At 38.8% G+C, this 23,997-nt stretch overlaps 1 protein-coding gene and 1 long non-coding RNA gene across 3 annotated transcripts in view; one reads left to right on the forward strand and one right to left on the reverse strand.

Moving 5' to 3' along the window:
* Positions 1-2,279: 2,279 nt before the first annotated feature.
* Positions 2,280-23,997, reverse strand: part of HTR2A (5-hydroxytryptamine receptor 2A) — a 65,427-nt gene continuing 43,709 nt past the window's right edge. Inside the window, exon 3 of one of the 2 annotated variants that reach the window (XM_522752.9) lies at positions 2,280-6,379. In XM_522752.9, coding sequence (XP_522752.2) covers positions 5,577-6,379 — 803 coding nt within the window. In that variant the 3' untranslated portion in view covers positions 2,280-5,576. The remainder of the gene's footprint in view (positions 6,380-23,997) is intronic. The other variant, XM_003314137.7, reaches the window with a different exon arrangement.
* Positions 15,985-23,997, forward strand: part of LOC104001829 (uncharacterized) — a 287,875-nt gene continuing 279,862 nt past the window's right edge. The window contains exons 1-2 of the long non-coding RNA XR_010150695.1: positions 15,985-16,107; positions 22,897-22,978. This is a non-coding gene — a long non-coding RNA (uncharacterized LOC104001829). The remainder of the gene's footprint in view (positions 16,108-22,896; positions 22,979-23,997) is intronic.

Consider the following 23,997-nt stretch of genomic DNA (forward strand, 5'->3'; position numbering starts at 1 on the left):
GCGGTGCCTTGGTTCAACAAGGCCTTGTCTGGACTCTCTAGTGTTCAGATAAGCATAGACATAGAAGAGACTCCTTGCTGAGATAATTGACCCTAAGTCCCTTATTATATGCTTCAAGGAGGAAAAACTCAGATTTGTCCAAGGTCAGACAACAGCAGCAGGCTGGACCTCGGTTTCCTGTCTGTCTTCTGCTGTGACTGGGCCACATGAAAAAAGGTTCCAATTGGGTATGAAGACTTCCCATAAAACGTTGGCTCAGATGGACATACTGGTGTTAATATCAAAAAAGAAGGTCAGAGTTGGGCCAGGCATGGTGGCTCACGCCTGTAATCCCAGCACTTTGGGAGGCCGAGGCGAGGGGATCACAAGGTCAGGAGTTCAAGACCAGCCTGACCAACGTGGTGAAACCCCATCTCTACTAAAAATACAAAAAATTAGCCAGGCGTGGTGGTGCACACCTGTAATCCCTGCTACTAAGGAGGCTGAGGCAGGAGAATTGCTTGAACCCTGGGAGGCAGAGGTCACAGTGAGCTGAGATCACACCATTGCACTCCAGCCTGGGTGACACAGCAGGACTCCACCTCAAAAGAAAAAAAAAAAAAAAGAAAGAGTTAAGACTGGTGTGTAAACCATTAAGGAAAAATTTTTTAAAAATTTTGTTTTAGCAAGCCACATGCCAAAATAATCAGAAATTCACAAAGAAGTCTTGTCTCATTGCATATTTGCTGGGACAAATGCATCATTAATGTTCTTAGTTTAGAATGAAATCTTCAAAGTCTTGAATGTTTCTTTCAAAATCATCATTATTATTGTGGATTAAATTCAATATTAAGTTATAAAACTTTATATAAGTTATGAAGTGTTTGAAGATACTTGTTTTTTTTGTTGTTGTTTTTGGTCATTTCAGGGATACCAAGAAAACATTTCTTGTCCCCAAATTTTCTTCTCACTTGTCTCCTTGATGCCTAACATTTTTCCTTTCATTTCTGCCTTTTGGGTTTTCATCATGGTGGGCTGCTGAAGAGATGTCAATGATACACAATGGCATATCAGCTTCAGTTACTTAGTAGTAGTCTTCCAGAGAGTTGACACCCAAGGGAATGGCATATGGGATGGAAAGTTTTTATGTAAGTCATAAGAGAGAGCACCAAAGAAGGGAGATCTGCATTAAGGTGGGGACAAAGCAGAAGTAAATTTTTTGAAAAAGAGAAACACCAAGAGAGTAGCAGAAGCTGCTGAATTATAATATTGCCTATCCCACAGTTTTGGCTAGAATTTGCTCTGATGGCTAATAATTTACAGAGGCTTTGGAGTTTTTCCTTTTTACTAACACACTGATTACATTTACATGGTGTTTTGCAAGTTATCAAGCACAGCCATAGGCATGATCTTATCTAAATTACTCTGTCAGTTAGCTAGGATGGGTACCAGCAGCTCCATTTTACAGACAGTGAAATCGAGGCCCAGAGTTGTTAAGAGACTGGTTCCAACTCACATAAGCAGTGAATGGAGAAGCCAACCTGGGAACTCTCCTATTGTGGTTTTGACAGGTGATCTTTCCCCTGCACTGCATGAGGTTGGGAAAATATTTTATGCTTTGGAGTCAGATGACCCAGGCTTAAACTTGCCAATTTTCTTGCCAGCAGTGTGACTTTAAATATGTTACTAACTACTCTGAATCTCTGTTTCTTCATCTGTAAAAAAAGAAAAATAATTCTACCTTGTCAGATTGTTGTGAAAATTCCATTTGGTGAAGCAAGGAAAGCAACCAGCTTAATGCTTGGCACACAGTAGGCACTCAATATACTTTCCCTGCAGTTAAAGATGAAATGATGAATGAGGGTAACTGTTAAATGACACCATGCCTCCTTGGTTTACTTTAATTCCTGAAATGATCTCCTGTGAAAGAGAGAGTTGTGTGTGCATATGTTAATGCATCTGTGCATGTGCACACTTGTGTGCATGTCTTGGTGTACACCACACGCACCTGTGCACATCTCTTAGGGCACTGAAGTTGTTCTCTATGTTCTTAGGCTTCGTGGAACCAGACATAGTGATCAAACATGGAGCATATTTCTACTGCAGATAACTAGAAACTGGATCATGGCGATAAAGCTAATCCAACTGGATGGATCCTAGCTCTGTGACATGGCTGACTTCCAGAAGCACAGGCTTTTTTGCTCTCAAATATCAGGATGATACCTGGAGTTCTGAGTCTGATGACCTGGAAGATTTGGGGTAATTCCGTTTAGTAGACACAGCTATGGACTCACACAAAATCGCATTCATTTTTGAGTCTACTTTATTTACAGTTATTTATCCTTTCTTGAAAACTTTTAGCATCGCCTCAATTAAAATAAGTTCATAAAATAATCTTCACTGTATTTGTTACATATGGCACAGAATAATTTAGCACTTTATAAATATGTCTCATTGATGCACAAATGGGAGAAGCACCCTTTGCTGAAAGCAGTACAGTGACTTAGTTCAATTTGGCTACGGTAGCACTTTAAAAAATTACCATGAGATGGCGCTGTGGCCAAGTAAATGCAGTATGCTTTAAACAGTTTTCCCTAATTATGGCAGTTAATTGCTTTTTTTTGAATATAGAGGAATCTATCATTCAACTTAAAGTAGAGCAAGGTTTGTTACTCCGTTTTAATAGTATTGATTAAAAGTGAATCCTTTAATCACAGATCCATAAATCATTTGACAACTGTGTTTCACTTAGGTGTGAGTCTGTTTAAAAAGCCATAGTAGTCAGAAAATTGCCAGACTAAACAAAGGGCCCAAAGGTACCATTTTATTTAGGATCAAGAAACTATATATGTGGACCATTGTTTTCGCCACCCTCATAGACTTGTCTTAAAGTTCTTCCATAAAATTAGATTAATTTCCAGTTTATTTAAAGAGCTGATATTTTTGTTACACTTTAATCTGCTTTGCAGCAATGGAAGGTCATAGAAATATTAGAACATGAATTCACATTTAAATAAACATGATACAAACATGCACACATGTGTATATACTGAGTGTTTTCATTGACTTGCTTTTTGTCCATATAAATATATAAATATTGAATAAAGTGCATGAGAACATGTCTGTACATATATACAGCTACACATTTGCCTATACAGTATACACTTGAATAGATACTTATGGAAGAAAAAAACACATACACATTTGTAATATATAGGTGGTCAAAAGACATCTATCAGGCAACATTAATGTTCATTCTGATCAAGATTGAGTATATGGGGGTAGAATCTGTAATCTTTTCCCTAATATATAATGAAATGTGCAGAGTTACAAGTGAAGGCAAAATACATTAGAGCGGAGACATTTTAACATTTATATTTTCATCAGTTAGTATGGTATATCATAAGGAGTAGTTCAGTTCAAATGCAGCCTTGGTACTAGCAGCATATTATACATTCTATCTTTGAAATAGTGAACCATCTTTCAACATATCTATGAGGACATAATGAGAATTTTATGCATTTCCAAATTACACAATGACACTTCCCACATTCTTTAGTTTTCAAATTGTATTTTTTTCCCAAAGGTTTAGGGCAAACACTATTTCTCATTCAATAGAAATTCTTCAGCATTGTAATCATATATATAACATTGATTCCAATAACAACATGCAATTTAACCTTGAGTGTTATAATATCAAGGTGGATTAACTGTTGTTAATCTCTTTTTCTCTTTAGTAACCATTTCAATGAAATATTATAATATCTGCTTTTCTATTAGGGAGCCCAGTGTTAATGAGTAATACTGAAATGAGTGAGTTTTTGGAGAAATAGAAGAAAAATTTTGCTCAAAACTATGGTAGTTATAAACTGGCTTGAGATTGAGGTGCATATTTCTAAATTAATTGCAATGTTAAGCCTCAAATGATATTTTCCCCCTCCTTTATTTGTTTGGTGTTTATTGGTAACCAATCAGGAAAACTTATTTTTAAAACTACTCTCACAGTTGAAACAAACTTGTTTCTGAACCAGGTAAGAAGGAAATAAGTTGAAAGGATTCTAAAAATAAGTCTGTTTATATTTTTTGACTAAGACCATTTCAGTTTAGTCATTTTCTTTTTTTCTTTCTTTTTTTTTTGTGATAGGGTCTCACTCTGTTGCCCAGGAGGAAATGGCAGTGGTGTGAACTTGGCTCACTGCAGCCTTGAGCTTCTGGGCTCAAGTGATCCTTGTGTCTCAGCCTCCCGTGTAGCTGGGACCACAGTTGTGTGCCACAAGGATCAGATAATTTTTTGATTTTTTTTGTAGAGACAGGGAGGTCTCACTTTGTTACCCAGGTTGGTCTCAAACTCTTGGCCTCAAGTGATCCTCCCATCTCAGCCTCCCAAAGTGCTAGGATTACAAGCACGAGCCTCCGTGCCTGGCCGAGCCATTTCGTTTGAAGGCAAGGATTTTGTTTTAATTATTTTTATATTTCTCATATCTAGAAATTTGCTTCACACATAAATGTACACTCAATAGATGATTGTGGAACCAAGCAGAATGGTTTTAATAAATAGTATAAACCAATGGATCTGAAAGCATCAGTTTACCTGATGAGTGTCACAGGAAAGTCACCTGCTTTTTACAGAGATGTCCTAGGACTCTACCACTGTCAGTAGCCGGAAACCTGAGTTCATCCTCAATCCTGACACAGTTACATCAACATACATTTACTGCTCAAAAGAGTGCATGCATGATGCAGTCATTTCACAGCAAGTTACCAAATACCTCGATAGTGCTGTTTTAGAGAAGCAATTGCTAGAAAGGCATTTGGTAATGTTAAATCATCCTTTTGCTAGTTTACCTAGAAGAACAAATATTAAACAAGACCACACTGGAAATTCAGAGTAAAGCACAAGAAGTAGAAGAGAAAGCAGCAATAGTTATTGAATAACATTTGAAGTCTTTTTCACTTCTGAGAATTAACCTGAAATGCAGCAAATGCCAGCAACCTTGTGAATATTTCAAAATGGTATCTATGAAAAAGCAGGAATGAAAAATGTTGTCAAGTATTTCATTTAATTATCTTAGCAATACAGATTTTATAACACTGACCTTAGTGTCTTTTTTTTCTCCTTTCAAAATATATACCATAGTAAGTTTTAAAGATAATTTTTAAGAGGCCATTATATTCAATAAAATTTTCACTATTTATAGCTATTTTTATTTACAGCAATAGGTAACCAACTCAATCCCATGTCATCAATGAACAGCATAGCAGCAAGGTTTCCACTTGAAAATAGAAGTTAATTTAGATTTACTTAGGGCTTCATAATTATACAATAAAAGTGAATCATTTTAAAGATATATCATTTACAATGTTATAAATAAGTATCAGAAAGCTCACAGCTGAAATGCTGTCAGAACATTTTCCAAGCACACATTTTGTAGCATTGAACCCCGCTTTTCATTGACAGAATAAAATGAGGCATACAGATATGATCGTTGGTTCCACTAGACTTGTCTAATTTTTTCCAATCTCTTATTTTTTTTTTTTTCCAGATAGGTGAAAACTTGCTCAGTGTGCCTTCCACAGTTGCCACGGCAACTAGCCTATCACACACAGCTCACCTTTTCATTCACTCCGTCGCTATTGTCTTTAGAAGCCTCTTCAGAATGCTGCTTTCCTAGAGCAACCATTGAGCAGTCATTATCTGTTGTCTTGGCATCTTGCTTTGAATTCTTTTTTTGTCCCATTTGAAGTTGGCTAGACTTGTAGGCCAAAGCCGGTATAGTGTTCACTAAAATTAACTGCAATGGTTTTTTGTTTTCCTTGTACTGACACTGAATATACCGTGAAAAGGCTGACCTATAGGTCTTGTTGAACAGTGTGTAGACTAGTGGGTTGACGGCTGAAGAGAGATAACCGATCCAAACAAACACATTGAGCAGGGCCCCAATGATATCCTCATTGCAGGACTCTTTGCAGATGACGGCCATGATGTTCGTGATGAAGAAAGGGCACCACATCACCACAAACAGGAAGAAGACGATGCCCAGCACCTTGCATGCCTTTTGCTCATTGCTGATGGACTGCATAGTCCTCCTGCCTGTGTAGGACCCTGGCTCCCTATGGATCGACCGCTGGAAGAGCTTTTCTGAAGACAAAGAACTCTGAGGGAGGAAGCTGAAAGAAGCTAATTTGGCCCGTGTGCCAAGATCACTTACACACAAAGTAGCTTCTTTCTGGAGTGACTTGATAGTTAGAAAGTAGGTGATCACCATGATGGTTAAGGGAATGAAAAATGACACAAAAGAGCCGATCAGGACAAAGTTATCATCAGCGAGTAAGCAACTCCCCTCCTTAAAGACCTTCGAATCATCCTGTAGCCCAAAGACTGGTATTGGCATGGATATACCTGGAGTTGAACAGAAAATGAAACATGATTATTAAGGAATTAAGTATATGAAGGCAAGAGCATCACCACATAATATTGGCTATTGAAAAGATTTTATATCATCGTTTAAAAGCTTGACACACTTTGAGAATTTAAAATTCCTTTGGACTTACATATGTGTTTTGTAAGTATATATTATGTAGTTCCTTGTATGTTATATTGCCCTATATAGCTAACCCTTATAAAGAAGTATAATAAATCTGGCATTATTTTTTATGCCATATTTTTCTGATTACAATATTATACTTATTAATTGAAGAAACACACAGAGAGGCAAATAAACTAAAAAATGTCCAATAATGTCACCATCTAGAGATAGCCACAATTAACAACTGATGCTGTTCATTTTATTTATTTATATATTTATTTATTTTTGTCTATGAAAATCTAGAATATAGATTTGTTTCTTTTTTTGATGCTATTCATTTTAGATACATTCACACACTTACCATGTGCACACATTTTAAAACAGAATTGAGGTTCTTTTTCACAAATAGTTCTGTATCTTTTTTTTAAAATCTAATAATATGTCACAAGCATGGCTTATATATAAAAATAACTATAAAATTTTAAATATAGTTTATTTTCTCTCTAGAAAATTTGGGAGGTACAAAAATGTAACAATGAATAAAGAAAAATAATATGTATTCTCACCAGTCAGGGGCAACCATAATTTATATTTGCATCATTTCTTCTTCCACTTACATGTACATATAAAAGCAAATGTGTATATGCAGTACTTTACATGCAGTACTTTGTACCTTATATGTTTTAGATCTTCCTATTCCATGTAACATTATGAATCATGATAATTGCACATAAAATATTTTTGAGAAATACAATTTTCTAATATTAATTTAAAATAACTTTAACCAATTTTAATTTTTTAAAAAAGCTTTTATTATGGGACATTTTTAACATACACACAACTAACAAACCAAAAACCAAACCCAGTACAGTGAACTCGTCACCCAGCTTCAAAGATTATCAGCTCAAGCCCAATCTTGTTTCATCCATATGTCCTCTGGCTGCCATCCCTCCCATGTTATTATGAAGCAAATCCTAGACATCATGTCATTCAATCTGAAAACATTTATTACGTAGATCTAAAAGCCATGCACTCTTAGACAAACCTAATATTTTCACAATACCATTCTCACTCCTAAATAGAAGTTTAATATTTCCTTAATATTAAATGTAGAGTTAGTGTTCAAATTTCCAATTGTCCCACAAAGGTTGTTCTATGTTTTTAGTAGTAGAGCATTCATAAGGATGGATTGCAAAAAACAAGACAGCCATAGACTTTTTATTGACAAATATAAAAAGTAGGTATAGGATGAGATAATACAGGGGAACATGGGCCTATATGGTTCATTGCTCCATCACCCAGATTTCGGGGATCTGTAAGGCTCCCTCAGGTACAGGAATTAGGCAGAGGAGGAAGCAGAAGTGAATAAAGGCAACCCCTGGCCTCTAATCATGCTATGTGCCCCACTTGATGATAGGACCTTTTTAAAGGAAGATTCAACTGGCCATGTTGTGCAGTTTCACCACCCAGCCCCCACCGTGGACAACCTCTCTGCTCCTGGGGAAATAGGTGTATCTTTCTCTACTGGCCTGGGATGGTTGGTCCAAGGCAATCATGAGATGGCTTATTCTCTCTGCCATAAAGGTAGAATCAGGATGATAAAAAAGAGAGGAAACATGAATCAAGTACTCTGTATAACTTAGTTTAAGATTGTTTCTTTCATGAAATGGTAGATATTGCAGGGACAGCCTGGGAGACAAAGTCAGAAAAATAGTTCCTTTCTAACTCCTGCCCATATTATCAGCACACTCAGAATTGTAGAATAAAGAGTGTTGTGGTTACTGCTTCTGACCGTCTTTAGAGTCTAATACATGGTCTCACACCAGCCAAGAACACCGGTTTATTCCAGAATTGGGGGCCACTGCCTCACTCTTGCCATCCATCTGGAAAAAGGTTTTTGGAGAATCTCTAATCTAACTTCTGCATACTCAGAACAGAGTTCCGCTTCATCCAAGCACAGGCATGACTGTCCTAACCTCATGTCACCTCACATTGGCCATCGTGGCCAGGAAAGAACACTGAGTTGATGTAATATTCAACACAAATCTTTCTTAGTGACATTTGCCATTATCTTCAAAGACTTAATTGACAATATTTGTCACTTGCCTATGCAAGCCCATCCAGGATTCTTGGAAGGTGGAGATAAATGACATCAGAGCTGTTCATAAGGACACTTATTGTGGCTAATGACTCTTCATTTCCTCCATCCCTCTCTGTTCCTGGCCCATTGTTTGCAACATTCAAGAAGAGATTGATGAGCTGTGCCTCCAAGGAGAACATCCTCTGAGACCCTGGGTATTGACCAGTTTTGCTTATCCTTCGGAAAACTCTTGATTGTAAAAGTAAGGGCATGATTTCTAAGAAGAGTGTTTTTCTCCCAGTGTTTGAATCTAGATCTGTGAAAGATATTTCCTGTACTCACGTACAAGGTCTTGTTAGACAGCACAGTTGCTCATTGATTAGAAAGGATGCTTTGTTCATCCATTTGAGACATCCCTGGATTTGAGTCTTGGCTGTGGCTCTGGGCTCCTGAATTGGCTACTTCATTCCTATAGTCCCCACTTCTTCATCTGTCGTGGGAGGCTGGCACCAACATACCTTCATGCATTTGGTGAGGATAAAATGGATCAAATTTGCAGAGCACCTAGCACAGCACCCAGTCCATAGTGATGTTCTACCAGTGCTCAATAAACATGAGAGTAGCTTTCTCTGCAGAACTATTTATATTAAATATATCAACATTATTTTATTCTAATCCATTTTGCTTAGTTTGTATACACTAGATTTTATATAGCAGATCTTTTTAAACCAAAAGAGACTAAAAAGACTTTTGGCTATTGGCCATAGAATTAACACTGATGTAATTTTAGCTTCTGCCAGGGTGACACCGGGTCTTAATCAATTTTAATTTTGTGCAGCTAGAACTGTTGATTACTTTCCTAATGTGATGAATTACAGCATTACTATTAGTCATGATACACAGAAACAAGATATCAACCGTCCAAAAAAGGTGTGTGATTTTGTTATTAAACTCTTGAGTGTTCTTTTTCTAATTAATACAAAGGAAGTAACTACCTTGAGAGCCTTTTGCCCTATTTGCTTATAACCTGGTAATGTACATAAGTGGCAATTCTCAATTAGCCAGAATGTGGGCTTACCTAAAATGCCAAATTCTTTAATTATTTGGAATAGTGTCTTTGGTTGGACACACACACACACACACACACACACACACACACACCCCCTTACAGAATAGCCCAGTTTCTGAGAGGGGTGATGGAGTCATCTGCACTGAAATAGAGAATCCCTCTCTTAAATGCCCGGGATAAAAAGCCACTCTACAAGAGGATGTGGTAAGAGGTTACACGCAGAGCTGTTCTGTCTGGAAGGGGGATATTAATTTGGAAGTGGAGAATCAAGCTGATCAGTTATTTAAATGGCCTATTCATCTTTACATATAACAAAAACATCCTGAATACTATCGTATACCATTCTTTTTCCATGCCTCACTCATAGTATCTCGTCAGCAAGGGTTGTAGAAAAAATAACCAGAAAGTTAAAGTAATACTCTATAAAGAGGAGAGGAAATTTTATGTCAAAAAACTAGAACACATAGATAGGCTTTGTGGGTACAATCAGCAGCTCAAAAGCATGTGCCTCTACCAAGAGAGATGAAGACATGGGCTGATATCCAATATCGTGGTCACGGCCATCTCTAGGGCATTAATTATCTGGCTGCTTTGTTTGACAATAGCTGCTTTTGGAGACCTGACATCTCCTCTCACTTGAAATTTCTGCATATAAAGCATTTTCCTTTATGAACAAAACAGACAGTAACCTGAATTACATGACTCTGCATTTTGTTTAATATATTTTTTCTGAAGAGTGGAAAACAGCAGTCGAAATTCACTATCAGTATTAGATCCTCTATGTAGCATTTTATTCATTTCCATTGAAGCTCAGACAATAAAATGAATGGGAAACCTTGACACCTAAGAACACCAAAGCTTTGGTTGGTGTCTTTCTTTCAGCATAGCTCTGCTTACTTCCTGCACATAAACTTTGCACCTCTAGTTAACATCTTACCACAGGCTGCATAAATAATTCACTTTGAACCGCTGGCTGTGAAGGACTGGCTTTATTCTTAATCTTGGACTTTTTCTGAGACAGTGTACATTTCTTGGGAAATAAGAAGATTGCCTTCCTAGATAACCATCCTCTTGTAGGGAACAGGACAGAGGCAGTCCCTAGGGCCCTCAGCTGGAAAGGAGGTGGAGGGCACAGAAGTTATTTTGGGGCTCTTGTGAAAAAGATTGAAATTTGGGTTCATAGGTTTCTGTTTCCCCAAACTGCTACCTTTTCTTTGAGTTTTAATGCATGCTGTATTTTTCAAGTTATAAGAACAAATTTACTAGTAGTTTGACAGAAAACACCACTGGTAAACACTGCAGGATAATCCTCATATTACAGGGAAAGAAGAATTGAATATATAGGGCAACTGCCAATGGGACTCACTATCCTGATACAGAGTGGCTAAATTCCTTCTAATCTATGTATGGTGTGTTGACAAGGCAGATGTACATAAAAATGAGAGCTACACAAACATGTCAGTTACCCAAAAGCTGTATGTTTCTTTTTCTCAGATTAATTCCGAATAGCTCTGATAATAAATTGCAACTTTTCAAGGTATTATCACACATATTTGTTTATTCACTCTAAATTGATTTTTACAAAATTGTTAAAACATTCCCCACACCTTCTTATGGGGCAGATGAAAATCTCACTTTACAGATATGAAAACTTGGGCCTACCAAGCTTAAGTAATTTAGTTAGAATCACACAGAAAGTTGGGGGCAAAATCAAGACCTCTATTTAGGGTTCTTAATTCTTATGGTGGATTTTTAAAAACTGCTTATTTGTTCCTTTGAAGGTAGTTACAAAAGTCTATGACTACCTCTGAGGTTTTTAACATTGGCTTCAGGAAGTCTATGATAGTTCTAAAATCTGAAAAATTTGTATATATGTATATTTCCTTGGAGATAGATAGATCTTTCCTTAGATGGGCAGAAAAATTCTAGCCCCTAATATGACTAATAAGCACTCAGTTACACCAATTGATATGCTTTCATTCTGTGTCTCCACCCAAATCTCATCTTGAATTGTAATCCTCATAATCCCCACATGTCGGGACAGGGACCTGGTGGGAGGTGATTGGATCATGGGGAGGTTTCTTCCATGCTGTTCTCGTGATAGTGAGAGTTCTCACGAGATCTGATGGTTTTATGTGTTTGACAGTTCCTCCTTCCCACGCTGTCTCTCACCTGCCACCATGTAAGATGCACCTGCTTCCCTTTCTGGCATGATTGTAAGTTTCCTGAGGCCTCCCCAGCCATGTGGAACTGTGAGTCAATTAAACCTCTTGCCTTTATAAATTACCCAGTCTTGGGCATTTCTTTATAGCAGTGTGAGAACAGACTAATACGCCGATGTTGCATGTACAGCACAAACTCTCTCTCTCTTTCCACCGCCCCCACCAGTGATTTTCTGTACCTTGATTTTGTTTTTGCATTCTTTCATCTCAAAGCCACAAGTTCCTCTAGCCAGACATTAAATTCATTGAGGCCAGAAAAATAGTTCAAAAATAAAATCCTTATAATCAACATTTAGTTTCTTTCAAATACTAGGGAAGTTATTCTCAACTGTAGCTGCACATTAGAATCACTGAGGGAGTTTTAAAAGTTACATTGCCTGAGCCTCATTCCCGGGGGTTCTGATGTTAGTACTTTAAAAAATATAAATGCCCAGGCACTACATAAACATGAAAACAACAACCACTCCAGGGATCTCTGTAAGCAGTTGTGCACTGCAGAAGCTGGTGGCCTAATTGCCCCCAATCATAGATTCCTTATAAAGTGGTCTCTGTCTCCTCTGACCCTCCTTCCTTTTCCTTTCCATTTCATAGCCTAGAGGTTGTGCTTCAATATAAAGATCTTGCACCAAAAGGTGAAGAGATTGAATTCTGGCTTGTAGACGGGGCTTGTCAGCCGTCACTGCAACACTTAAGAACCCATCCACATCTCTCTTGTCTCAGAGAAGATTGACTTTCATCTACCATTTCCCCGCCAGACAATATATTACAAAACCCAAAGAGAATCTGAACCATATAATGTAATTTGAATAAATAACCAGAGCCTTGTTTTGTTGTTGGAATCACAAGTAATAAGGCAACTTCTGCTGATCACTATGTTAGTCAGCTTAATTTCATCATTCTACATTGTAGGCATCGACCAAAATATCACATTTGTACGTCATCAATGATACAATTGTGATTCACAAATGAAAAATAATATTAATAATAAAAATAAAACTCTTCAATGCCACAGAAAGTTGGGGGCAAAATCAAGACCTGCTTCCTTCTTTTTTAATGAGTGGATATTACACTATCTACCCCTAGCAGGTGCTCTTTTCTAGGCTGCATATTTAGCAACGTGCTCATGAGTAAAGATTTATTTAGAAAAAAAACTCATCTCTGTCCTACATTATTGGGCCCCATCTTGAAAGTATTGTATCCTTTCTCCCATTTCTATCAAGGGGGCAGATTTTGGAGTGATTCTCTCTGAAAGCTTGGAGAATGAGTCTTACATGTGACATGTCTCATTTCAGAGACTCTGGTCTAGAAGGTGTGGGAAGAAACAGCCATGGTGTCTGGAAAGCTAGGTTGCGGCAGGTGTGCACATAATCCAGACCCACAACAGTCAGTTCTCTTTCCTCCAGCCTCGCTTGTATGCAGCATCCTAAAGCACCTTTTCCATCATATCACACAAGAGCCTATAGTGTCCCTAACACTCGAGCAATTACCAGCTACTCAGCCCACCCTACAGGGTCTTTGTAATCTGATTTTAACATAATTATTCAACTTTCTCAATAGTCATATGGTGTTCTCTCTCTGTTGCTCTCTTCTTTATGTTATGTCTTGAACTATTCAGGAGGATATTACCCATAGCAAGATTTTTCAACCAGTCACAGAGTGTGATTTAAGGAGCCCCCAAGTCCTGCCTCCTCTCATGTATGTCTTCTCTCAGTAGCTTGCTTGGTATACAGTAGTCCTCCCTTAAGCTTGCTTTCCCTTTCCATGGCTTTGGTTACCCAGTCAACCACAGTCTGAAAATATTAAATGGAAAATGCCAGAAATAAACAATTAAGTTTTACATTGTGAACTGTTCTGAGTAGCGTGATGAAATCTTGTGTTGTCCTACTTCACCCCGCCTGGGATGTAAGCCATCCCTTGGTACAGTGGATCCATGCTGCAGATGCTCTGTGCCCATAAGTCACTTAGTAGCCATTTCAGCAGATCAGCTATTGTGGGATCACAATGCTTGTGTTCAAGAAACCCTTATTTTACCCAAGAATGGCCCCAAAGTGCAAGAGTAGTGAGGTTGGCATATTGTTATAATTGTTCTATTTTATTATTAATGATTGTTAGTCTCATACTGTGTCTAATCTATAAATTAAACTCTATCATAGGTATGTGCACATAGAAAAAACATAGTATATATAGGGTTCAGTACAATCCACAGTGTCTGGCATCCACTAGGGGTCTTGGAATGTGAGCCCCAAGGGTAAGGGGAAACTATTGTACTGCAGTGTCTCTCTGTTAGAGTGAGAGGTCCATTCTGTGTACCTATAATACCCTGGAGGGTTGACTATTAACCTAAGTTCATGGTGCAGCAGCACAAAGACGCATAGTAGGGAGGACTCCTGAGGGCATAGGCCTTGGAAAGGAAGGTTGCCCTAGGAGGGAAGACATATAAGATTGCTCAGGGATGCAGGTCTGAGGGAGGTATGGTGGCTGTGCCATGCTGTGCTGTTCGTTAAAGCCCAGAGCACCATGGGGAAGGGGCAATCTAAACGGCTACTGGGAGGTACAGAGACTTACTTTTCATTTTTGCCCTGGACCAATTTTGATGACTTTCCTTTCCCTGAAATGCTACACCAATGAGGAGGGGCTCCAGGATTTCTATGTAGCAGGGGCTTAGGAGTGGCGGCTGGAGGGCATGGGGGAATGAGGCAACCTGTCCTGAGGCTACATTTGCATACAAAACACATTATTGTACTTTGACTGTACAATTATTTGGGAGTGCTTTGGGAATCTGCAGATGGAGATCATGTTTCCAAACCACACCCTACAATTTTTTTCAAAACATATCTCAAGGCACATCCACTATATGAAACCTTCCCCAAATTAATTCTCTCTATAAAAAGAACTATTTTTCTTACTCAATATTCCTTCAACACCTCCATAAATACATTATACTGTGCTAGTTCACACTTTCAATATCTTAGAATTTTTCTCTAGACATGCCATTATATTCATGAGATGACAATCTCATTAATAGCAGGGATATCTTTTTCTTTGTGTATTGTAAGACATCCCAGCGTCGAATGTGCTTCTGCTTATACTTAGAGCTTAGTAAATGCTTGTGGGATTGATGGGTAAACAAATGAGAGAGAGGAAAATAAAAGAGAGAGTTGGGAATTATAATACACTTTATAGACACAGCTTGAAGTTACTGAATAATTTCATAATGCTTCCCTTCATTTTTGTTGGGAAAACACAGTAATGAGGCTGCCAATTAGCCACATAGGGTGGAAAAAAGAAAATGGACATTTGTATGATACAAAATTTGTATACTACATAATTTGTACACTCTTTTAAGGGAGCCACATATAGGATTAACCAGCACATGAGCTGACCACCTTTACAGCTAAAATCATAAGGGAAAAGATCGCTGTAGAACACAGTGCCTAGTGAGAATCAGGAGACCTGGGTTTATTCCTGTCTGTTCTGACTCATATCCTGGATCTAGGCCCGTTATTTTTCACAAAGTGTCTTTCAGGTAAATTAAACAAGTATGTATCAGCAAACTGGAGCATGAATATAGTGGGAAAATCACAGAATTTGGAATCACAAGACACAGGTTTGCCTCCAGACTCTGTTAATCACTAGCTGGGTGACCTTAGGCTGCTTAACTTTCAAGCTTCCATCTGTAAGGTGGAGATAATATAAAGAGGCCTCCTCTAATTTTCATGCAAGGCTTTGGTGAAAAAGCAGTGAGATGATGAGTCTGAATCATTTTGTAAAGTTTTAAGATTTATTTAGATGAGAGTGATTATAATTTACTTAGCACTATGTGAGACTCTGGGTAAAGCAAAAGACCTTTGAGACATTTCATGATGTCTAAGATCTTTTTTTTTTAAGCTTTTTATTATGGAAAATTTTAAACACACGAAACTAGAGAAAATAGTACTGTGAACCCTATGTACACATCACCCAAGTTCAATATAATCATGATGTCTAAGATCTTATAGGGAAAACAAAATATACACAATTGATTTAGGAAGGCAGCAGTGCAGGACAGAATGAGATCGAGAGGCAAAATAGATGACATAGATAAATTCCTATGTGATGTCACAGTGCGAGGCTCATTGTTGGTTGGCATCCCTGGGAAAGGCACAGGAGCTGAGCTGGGCCTGTGAATGAATAGAATCTGGACAGGGATGAGGCAAGGAGACAGGAGTGATCTCTCCACCCTGGGCCAAGGTGAGCCTGGACTTGCTGGGGCTGAGGCAGTCTGTTGTCTGGTACGCAACTGTGAACTCAGGAGCAAGTGCACACATTGCTTATCACTTACCAGAAGCATTGAGCAGGTCCTTTATCTATGATAGCAATCAGTTTTGTTCCTTCATCCATCAATCAAGTAGTAATTGAGCCTACACTGAGCTAGGTACTTGAGGAATTTGAGGGGAAGGTGGTTGAGTCTATAATCAGTTACTTTACAATCTAACACCTTCACTACCATTCATTAATTCATCACTCCAAAAAAAAAAGAAAAAAGAAAAAAAAAGACTAGGGAGGCAGAGGATACAGAGATATAAGCAGAAAACTAGGATCTTACAGGGAAATATATCTGCTTCTGCTTCAGTCTGTTGTGAAGTTACATAGCATGTATCCTCTGGAAAACTCTCTACCCTCTTAAAAGGGTGAATGGGAGAAAGGAAAATAATATCTTATCACAGTCATGCACCCATAACAATGTTTCAGTCAACATCAGACTGCGCACACAACAGTGGTCCCATAAGATTAGAATAAGATTATAACACTGTATTTTTACTATACCTTTTCTGATATGTTTAAATACACAACTACCATTGTGTTATAATTGTCTATGGGGTTCAGTACAGTAACACTCTGTACAGATTTGTAGCCTAGGAGCATTAGGCTGTCCCACACAGCCTAGGTAGGGAACCTGCAGAATATGTTTGGAAAGCCACTGATACAGGAGGAAAAAAGCTATTAGTTTGCAGTGAGAAAACCCAAATTTGGATCCCCTCTGGTTTTAAGCAAGTCATTTAATCTGAGTTTTTTTTTCTCCCATAAAATGGGGATTAACAGCGTACCCTTCAAGAGATGATCATGAGAAATATAAATGAGAATTGCTACCCTTATATAGTAAATATAAAGTAAATACTATATAGTAAATATAGTATTGTCTAACAGCTGGCAATTATAGAGAAGAATGTTCTACAGCCATCCTTAATGCCCAGAGTTCTTCATTCTGTCTAAAAATCTCTGCTGTAGCTGAAACCTCCAACCACTCTTGTTTGGTGCTAACAGAAATGAAAACCAGTTTAATATCATCTTTATATTTAGTTTAAAAATCTGTACATTGCTTGCCACTTTGCACATAGGTCTCTGTTAATATGGAACCAGTTCATCACCCAAGATAGGGGTCCTGCAGAGCAAGAATGTTTCCCAGAATGGCTGATAATGGTCTCCTCAGTGAAAATTGAATGACCTCTTGACTGTGGATGGTGACAATGAAGTCAAGTGCCAAGGGTGCTGAGTAATGGGTGTGCAATGTCATATTGCCTTAAAAGTACACATTGGGATTCACAGAACAAGGACAAAGAGAGACTTCCACTGTGTCCTTTCTCTGTGGGAAGAAGGGTGGTCATATGAAATCTGGGACTTTTTTCACAGGTGTTGTGTTAATAAGGAATCAGTTCTTTGCACAGAGGTCTATGTTAATACGGAATCAGTTCCTCACCCAAGACAACAGAAGGACCTGCCACAGTGTCACTAGTGTCATTTCTGTCCAGGGAATTCAGTCATGCAAGCCCTGGAAACCTGACACCTCAGCTGTGCTGGCAAAAATGGGGGTGGCTGACTCCTCCTGTTAGTTCATTTTGCTCTTTTCCAAATTGCAGTTTTGCCAGCATGCTGCTCTTTGGTGGAACTGAGGCTATAAGCCAATGTCCTAGCTACAAAGAAGGGTGGGAATTTGAGTTTCGATTCTTGGGAATTACCCAAAATATTGAAAGGCTAGTTGAAAGAAATATGGCAGGCACCCACTTCACTTGACCTACGGCATGATTTGTAGCTGCTGTAATTGGGGCAGTGAGCGGGGGTGCCTCTTTCAAAGATGGTTCTGCTAGGATTTCTACCCTTTTTCAATTTCCCACTTTTTTCCCCTATGATCTTCTTCTCTTTTTCTGGCATCTCTGCAATCAACATAAGTTCAAGTGTTTAACAGTTAAAAATGAATCCATCTGTAAACATAAACTATATACCAATAGCTATCATCTCAAATGCTTACAGGGCCAGTGAAGTAATGTAATTGAGCTACCTGTTGCCAGATAAGATGTTAGGAAGGGTGTTGCTTGGTAAACTGGATAGTGCCTGAGGGCAATCAAGTTCAATACAATAAGAAACAAAACACATTGTGCAAGCCAAACAAAACAGATCTGTGGGCTAGACACATTTTTCATTATTCAATTAGCTTGGCACAGGTTTAGAGCTTTACAAATTTCTTTTGGGTTCTTCTTTATTTCCATCTCTTATGGACTTCTCATCTTGGCCTTGCTCTTGTGGTCACTGTTCTCGTCCTGATCAGCTGACACTATTTGTACCACGAGGCCCAAACAACTTTTTGTTTTGGGTCCTAAGTCCTAAGATTAGGCAGGATCTTTCTTAGTTTGGGTTTCAGATGCACGCCTCTGGGATTCGGATAAAAATTGTTATCATGCAGATAGATTAGTGCCCCTGGGCACTATTTGGGGCACAGAAAGTCCCTAACTAGCAACTTCTTCTTGTAACCCAAGCTAAACTTCTGTATCTCCCTCTTGTCTTACCCACTGTTTCCTAGAGCTTCTAGGATTCTAGAAGCTTCTTCACAGTTTCACTTTTTATCACTCAACAGTCTGGTTGGCTGAGACCTCCAAACTTCCCATCCAGCTCAGGAAAGCCCAAGATGAAGACCTTTTGGTTTTACTGTCTTTCAGTGAGTGATATGAAAGCCTCTACTCTATGAGATTTCATTTACTCCATCTCCTAAAAAGTTGTACATACCCTGAAACATTAGTGATTTGGAGGGAGAATTTTTTGTTCGTTTTGCAACATTGTGGAGACATTTCTATGGTTTAATTTCTGCTTGTGAAGGCCCTGTCTTCCCCAGTCTTAAGTACGCCTTTAGTTTGCAGAAAGATGCACTGAGTTCAGGTTAAAAGCAGCTTTAATCAAGAAGTTTATCTGGTTGTTTTCAAGATCTTGTACAGATTTTTCTTGAAGAGATGAAATAGAGCTTAGCGATTATCTAAGGAAGCAGCTTTCTTTTACAGTTCATGAGTCAAGGTAGAACTGTTAAGCTCTCTGTGTAAGTTTAATAGGTAAAAAGTGGGGGAAAACCCCACATTTACAGGTGTCCACAATGCAACAGACACTATGTAGGTCTTCACAGATGTCAGCACATTTCATCTTCACGAGGAACTCACAAGGAAGGAATTATTATTCCCATTTTACAGATGAAGAAAATATATTCTATAACTTGGTCTAGGCCTTATACTTAATAAATGCACAAGCTAAGACTCAAATCTACATCTGATTTGTTTTCTTCTGTACTTCCATTTTTTGTTAGAATCTGGACCTTATGAACCCTAATCTAGTGTTCTTTTCATGACATCAGAAGAGTTTAGTTAGCTTTTTCATTGCTTTCATTTTGTAGTTCATACTTTTTGGGTTTTAAGGATTAAGAGTGTTTACTTGTGAAGAACTTTGAGATGCATATGGAAATTACTGCTATCTGATATTACTTATACGTGGGAAGCAGGAATAGAAACAGGAGATAGGAAACTGAAAACAACAAAACCTCCACCCCAAGGGCTAAGCATTGTCATAATAAGTAATGAACAACTGAGACATTTAGCTGCCTCCTTGGCCTCTCAATGTGGATGTCTCCGATGGGCATCCCTAACCTTACACCGTCACACTAGGACTCTGGGTTGCACTCGCTCATCCCCCACCTTTCCTTATCCCAGTAAATGGTCCTACCATCTATCCAGATATACAGCTTAAAAACTTACGAGTCTCTTTCCATTATCCTGCCTTTGCAAAAGACTCACCAGCATTCTAATAAGTCTACCTAATAATCTATCCTAATTTTACCTGCAAAATATACTTTTTGACCTAATCTGCCTACTTCTCTTTCTCCACTGCCATCTCTGTACTCTAAGCCACTAGGACTCCTGCCTGAATTACCACAAGACCTTCCCCACTGCCCTCAAGGGGCTCCCATCCTTACCTGTGTACCTCTGAGCCTAAGACCCTCAGAGACCCTGCACTGCACTGAGAATACCATCCAAACTCCTTACTTTGGCTGCAGGCCCTCAGAGATGTGGCTCTGCCGACCTCTCCTTCCTCCTCTCTTCTCACTCCCTTCCTTTCTTACTATACTTGAGCTGGACTGGCTGCTTTCTGCTCCTTCAACCCCGTAAGCTGGTTACTTCATCAGGGCCTTGGGACTTGCTGTTCCCACTGCCAGGAACATGCCACTCTCTACTGATATTACCATGGCTGGCTTCTTCTTATTTGGTGTCCATGTAAATGCCCTCTCCCCAATCAGCCTTCCTCACCCTGCCTGAGTCACTCTGTAGCGGATTTCTCTGATTTGTTTTTTTCCTTTAGCAGTTGCCACTGTATGAGATTATCTTGTTTGGTCTATTTATTTGCTTGTCATCTCTCTGTTTACGTGAATGTGAGCTCCATAAAAGCAGATACTTTTCCTAAGACAGTGCATGGCACATAGTATTTAAATACTAAACATGAAATAAAGATTTCTGGAATAAATGAATAAGCAAATGCAGAGGCCTTTGGGAACACATACAACATAAAAAGAAGAGGAGAGAGCAATTATGACTACCTAGTAGACTTCCTTATTACCTTAGATATCTTGGCAAGGGCAAGAAATTGCCCAAATGTAGATCATTTGGGGGCTAACAATTCTGACAAAGTAGGGCTTTATAGAAGTTGAAGGTAAAGCTAGTTAACTTGAGGACTTTCCATAGACACAGCCCTTTCTCTAATATCCTAGTTAATAATAATCATCCATCTTTACATCCTAACAGTGCATCAGGGAGGACTATGTCATGGTCGTGGTGGTGAATAATAATGATAAAAAATAACACAATCAAATACTTACATGGTGCTTACTGTGCTCCAGGCACTATCCTAAGTGCTTTATACAGATGAGCTCACTTACTCCTCACAGTCACCCTATGAGTTTGTGCTATTATTATCACTGTTTGCTGATGAGAAAGTGGAAGCACAGAGAAGTTAGGCAAGTTGCCAAATGTCACACAGTAAGTGCTGAAACTAGAATTTTGAGCCACAGCCTGGCTCTGTAGTCTGTATTTTTCTATGCTCTGTAGCCTCAGCACACTTTCGCCATCAGTTATGCAGGCTTGGGGATCAAACTTCCTCACTTCAGAAAAGTTGCTGCTTGAAGAGTTGCTGCTTCATTGCTGCTCAAGGCTGGCTCTCAGATCCGGAGCCTGGAATTCATGCAGTGTCCTACCTGTGAAATCTTTTTGTGGGGACAGGCCTCCTTTTATCTGTGCTTGTGTTGCAGGGGCTATACGTTTCTCATTTAGAGCCATTTACATGCTATCTATGGGAAGACTGGCTATAGAAACCATCTTTTAAGAACTTAATGCTAAGGAGCAGTTATCTTTTACTGCAAGTCTTTAATGCACAATGCCAAGATCAACATTTTTTGAAATTACAATTTTCTCTGCTATTTCTTACAATGCTTATTTTCTTTCCATGGTTTCCAGCTAATTGGTGTCCCGTACCTGTGCTGATGTTGAATGTTTTTCCTCCAAATTAACCTATAGATGATTTCTGGGGTGGGGGTGAGGATGGGGCAGAAACCCTTTGAAAAGGAGTGCAAAAGTTCATGTTCATGTGACTGTGTACATTTTTCAGGAAAGAGGTAATTATCCCAATACTCTGCAACACAAAGAAGATTCTGAGTCACTGAGCCTGGATGTACAAACACTATGTCTTGTTTGTATCTGTCTGTGTATATGTGTGTTTCCTAGTAAAACCAGTTTCATATCTTCATAGTTCTATTTCTTCTGGATAGTACTTTTCTAGAGAATATGGCAGTAATTTCTAATTTTAAAAGACATAAGAAACAAAAGTCACAGTAAAAATCTAATCAGCCAAATAGTTTATAAGAAAATGCAGGAAAAAGATAAAGAATGAGCTCCTTGATACATTGTATATTCTGGTTCAAACATAGTACATGCACAGATACATACAGCACAAAACACACTAACTTTAATATCCTGTGGAGAAGTTAATTTGCTGGATTACATATGTGCATGTTAAATGGGAGCATTTATTAGAATAAGTCAGACCAAAAGAACACTTTAGCATGGAATATTTATATAATGGAAACAGGGATTTCTGAAAAATTGCTTCAGTTTTCCAGGTGGCTTTACAAGGGCAGGATGGATGTAGAGTAACTGGGAGAGAGACTCTCCTTTTAGCAACATTCTGGGCATGAAAGGCAGTTGTGGATCCAGCCAAATAAGCTGCAAACTTCCCGATGATGTATTCACCGCTTTTCTACATTTTGTGATAGTAATAAGGAAGGTGTTAGCTCTAGCCTGCTAAATGTTTGAATCTGATGCATTTTGTAATCAGCAGAATAATGGTCCCCAAAGATGCCTACGCCTAACTTCTGGATGCTGTGAATATGTTTTGTTATATGGCAAGGATAAACTAAAGTTGCAGATGGGAATTAAAGATGTCAATCAGCTGAGCTGGAAATAATTAGAGTGCCCTGGATTATCCAGGTGGGCCCAATGTAATCACAGATTTCCTTAAAAGTGGAAGAGGGAGGAAGGTGTGTTGGGTCAAAGTGATTCAATAAGAGCAGGATTCAATCTGTACTGGCTACCTTGGAAGATAACAGGAAAAGGACCGTGGGCCAAGGAGTGTAGGTGGCTTCTAGAAGCTGGAGAGGCCAGTGACATTTTTTTCCCCTAGTGCCTCCAGAAAGAACGCAGCCCTACTGACACCTTGGTTTTGGCCTGGTGAGACCAACTTTGGACTTTTCACTTCCAAAACTGTAAGTAATAAATTTGTGTTGTTTTAAGCCAACAGCAGAGGTGTCATTTCCGTTTGTAGTCATTGCTACAGCAGCACTAGGGAGCTGGCACACATTGCCGGGACTCACTCTTGTTCTGGCGCTTGGGCGGCACTGTAGGTGTCCACGTTCTTGGAGGTAGTCAGCAAAGGGGGGCTCTCTCGGCTGGGCTGGCCACGTCTGCTTACACAGAGTGCTCCCCTCTTCCCACTGCGGTAACAGCCTTGCCTTAGCCCCTGTGTGTTTGGAGTGGCATTCGCTACAAAAGTTCTTTGTCAAGGGACAAACGATGAGCTATGATGCCATTCAGACTGATGTGTTAACTTCTAAGCTTTCCTATGATTAAGATAATTGTTCTATGATATGAGGAGCGGCATTGCATGCAGTATATTTTTTTATGTGCTGTTAAAATGCAGTTCACGGCTGTAGACAGGTGGGGTGAAATTAGCACCAGACTGGGAGACAGAAGCCCTGATTTCTTTCCTTGGCCTGTCCACATACAAGCTATGGGTATAATGAACTTTTGTTTTCCCATAAACATTTTAAAATCACTTAGTCATGCTCCTTAAAAAATTTTAACTTTTGGATTAAAACTGTTGAAACTGTAGATAATCTGGTGGAAAAAGAACACCTTAGTTCTACAGTTAACAAAGGTAAGTTGCCTCAATAATTTGAACATGTTATATTTTTATCTACTTAGGTCTTGTCTGTCCTATAATAGTTCTAGGGTTTTTTTTTTTCCTATAAAGTTCCTGGTAATTCTTATCTGATTTTTCTTTTTCTCCTTAATATAGTGCATTATTCTGAATTGTTAGGTAAAAGTTGGTCTGCTTGTTGTCTTTATCTTATAGAGTTTGTGCTTCTCATATGCCTAGCAATTTTTTCTTGTGACTTTATATCCCCTTCAGGGGATATAAGAAGCCGTGATTAATATCGTACACCAGGAGAAGGGGTTACAGCCTGTGCGCCTCCTGGTGATCTTGATTAGGAAGAAGGGGAAG

This window comes from Pan troglodytes, chromosome 14, assembly GCF_028858775.2.
Source record: "Pan troglodytes isolate AG18354 chromosome 14, NHGRI_mPanTro3-v2.0_pri, whole genome shotgun sequence".
In the NCBI taxonomy this organism is placed as follows: Eukaryota; Metazoa; Chordata; class Mammalia; order Primates; family Hominidae; genus Pan; species Pan troglodytes.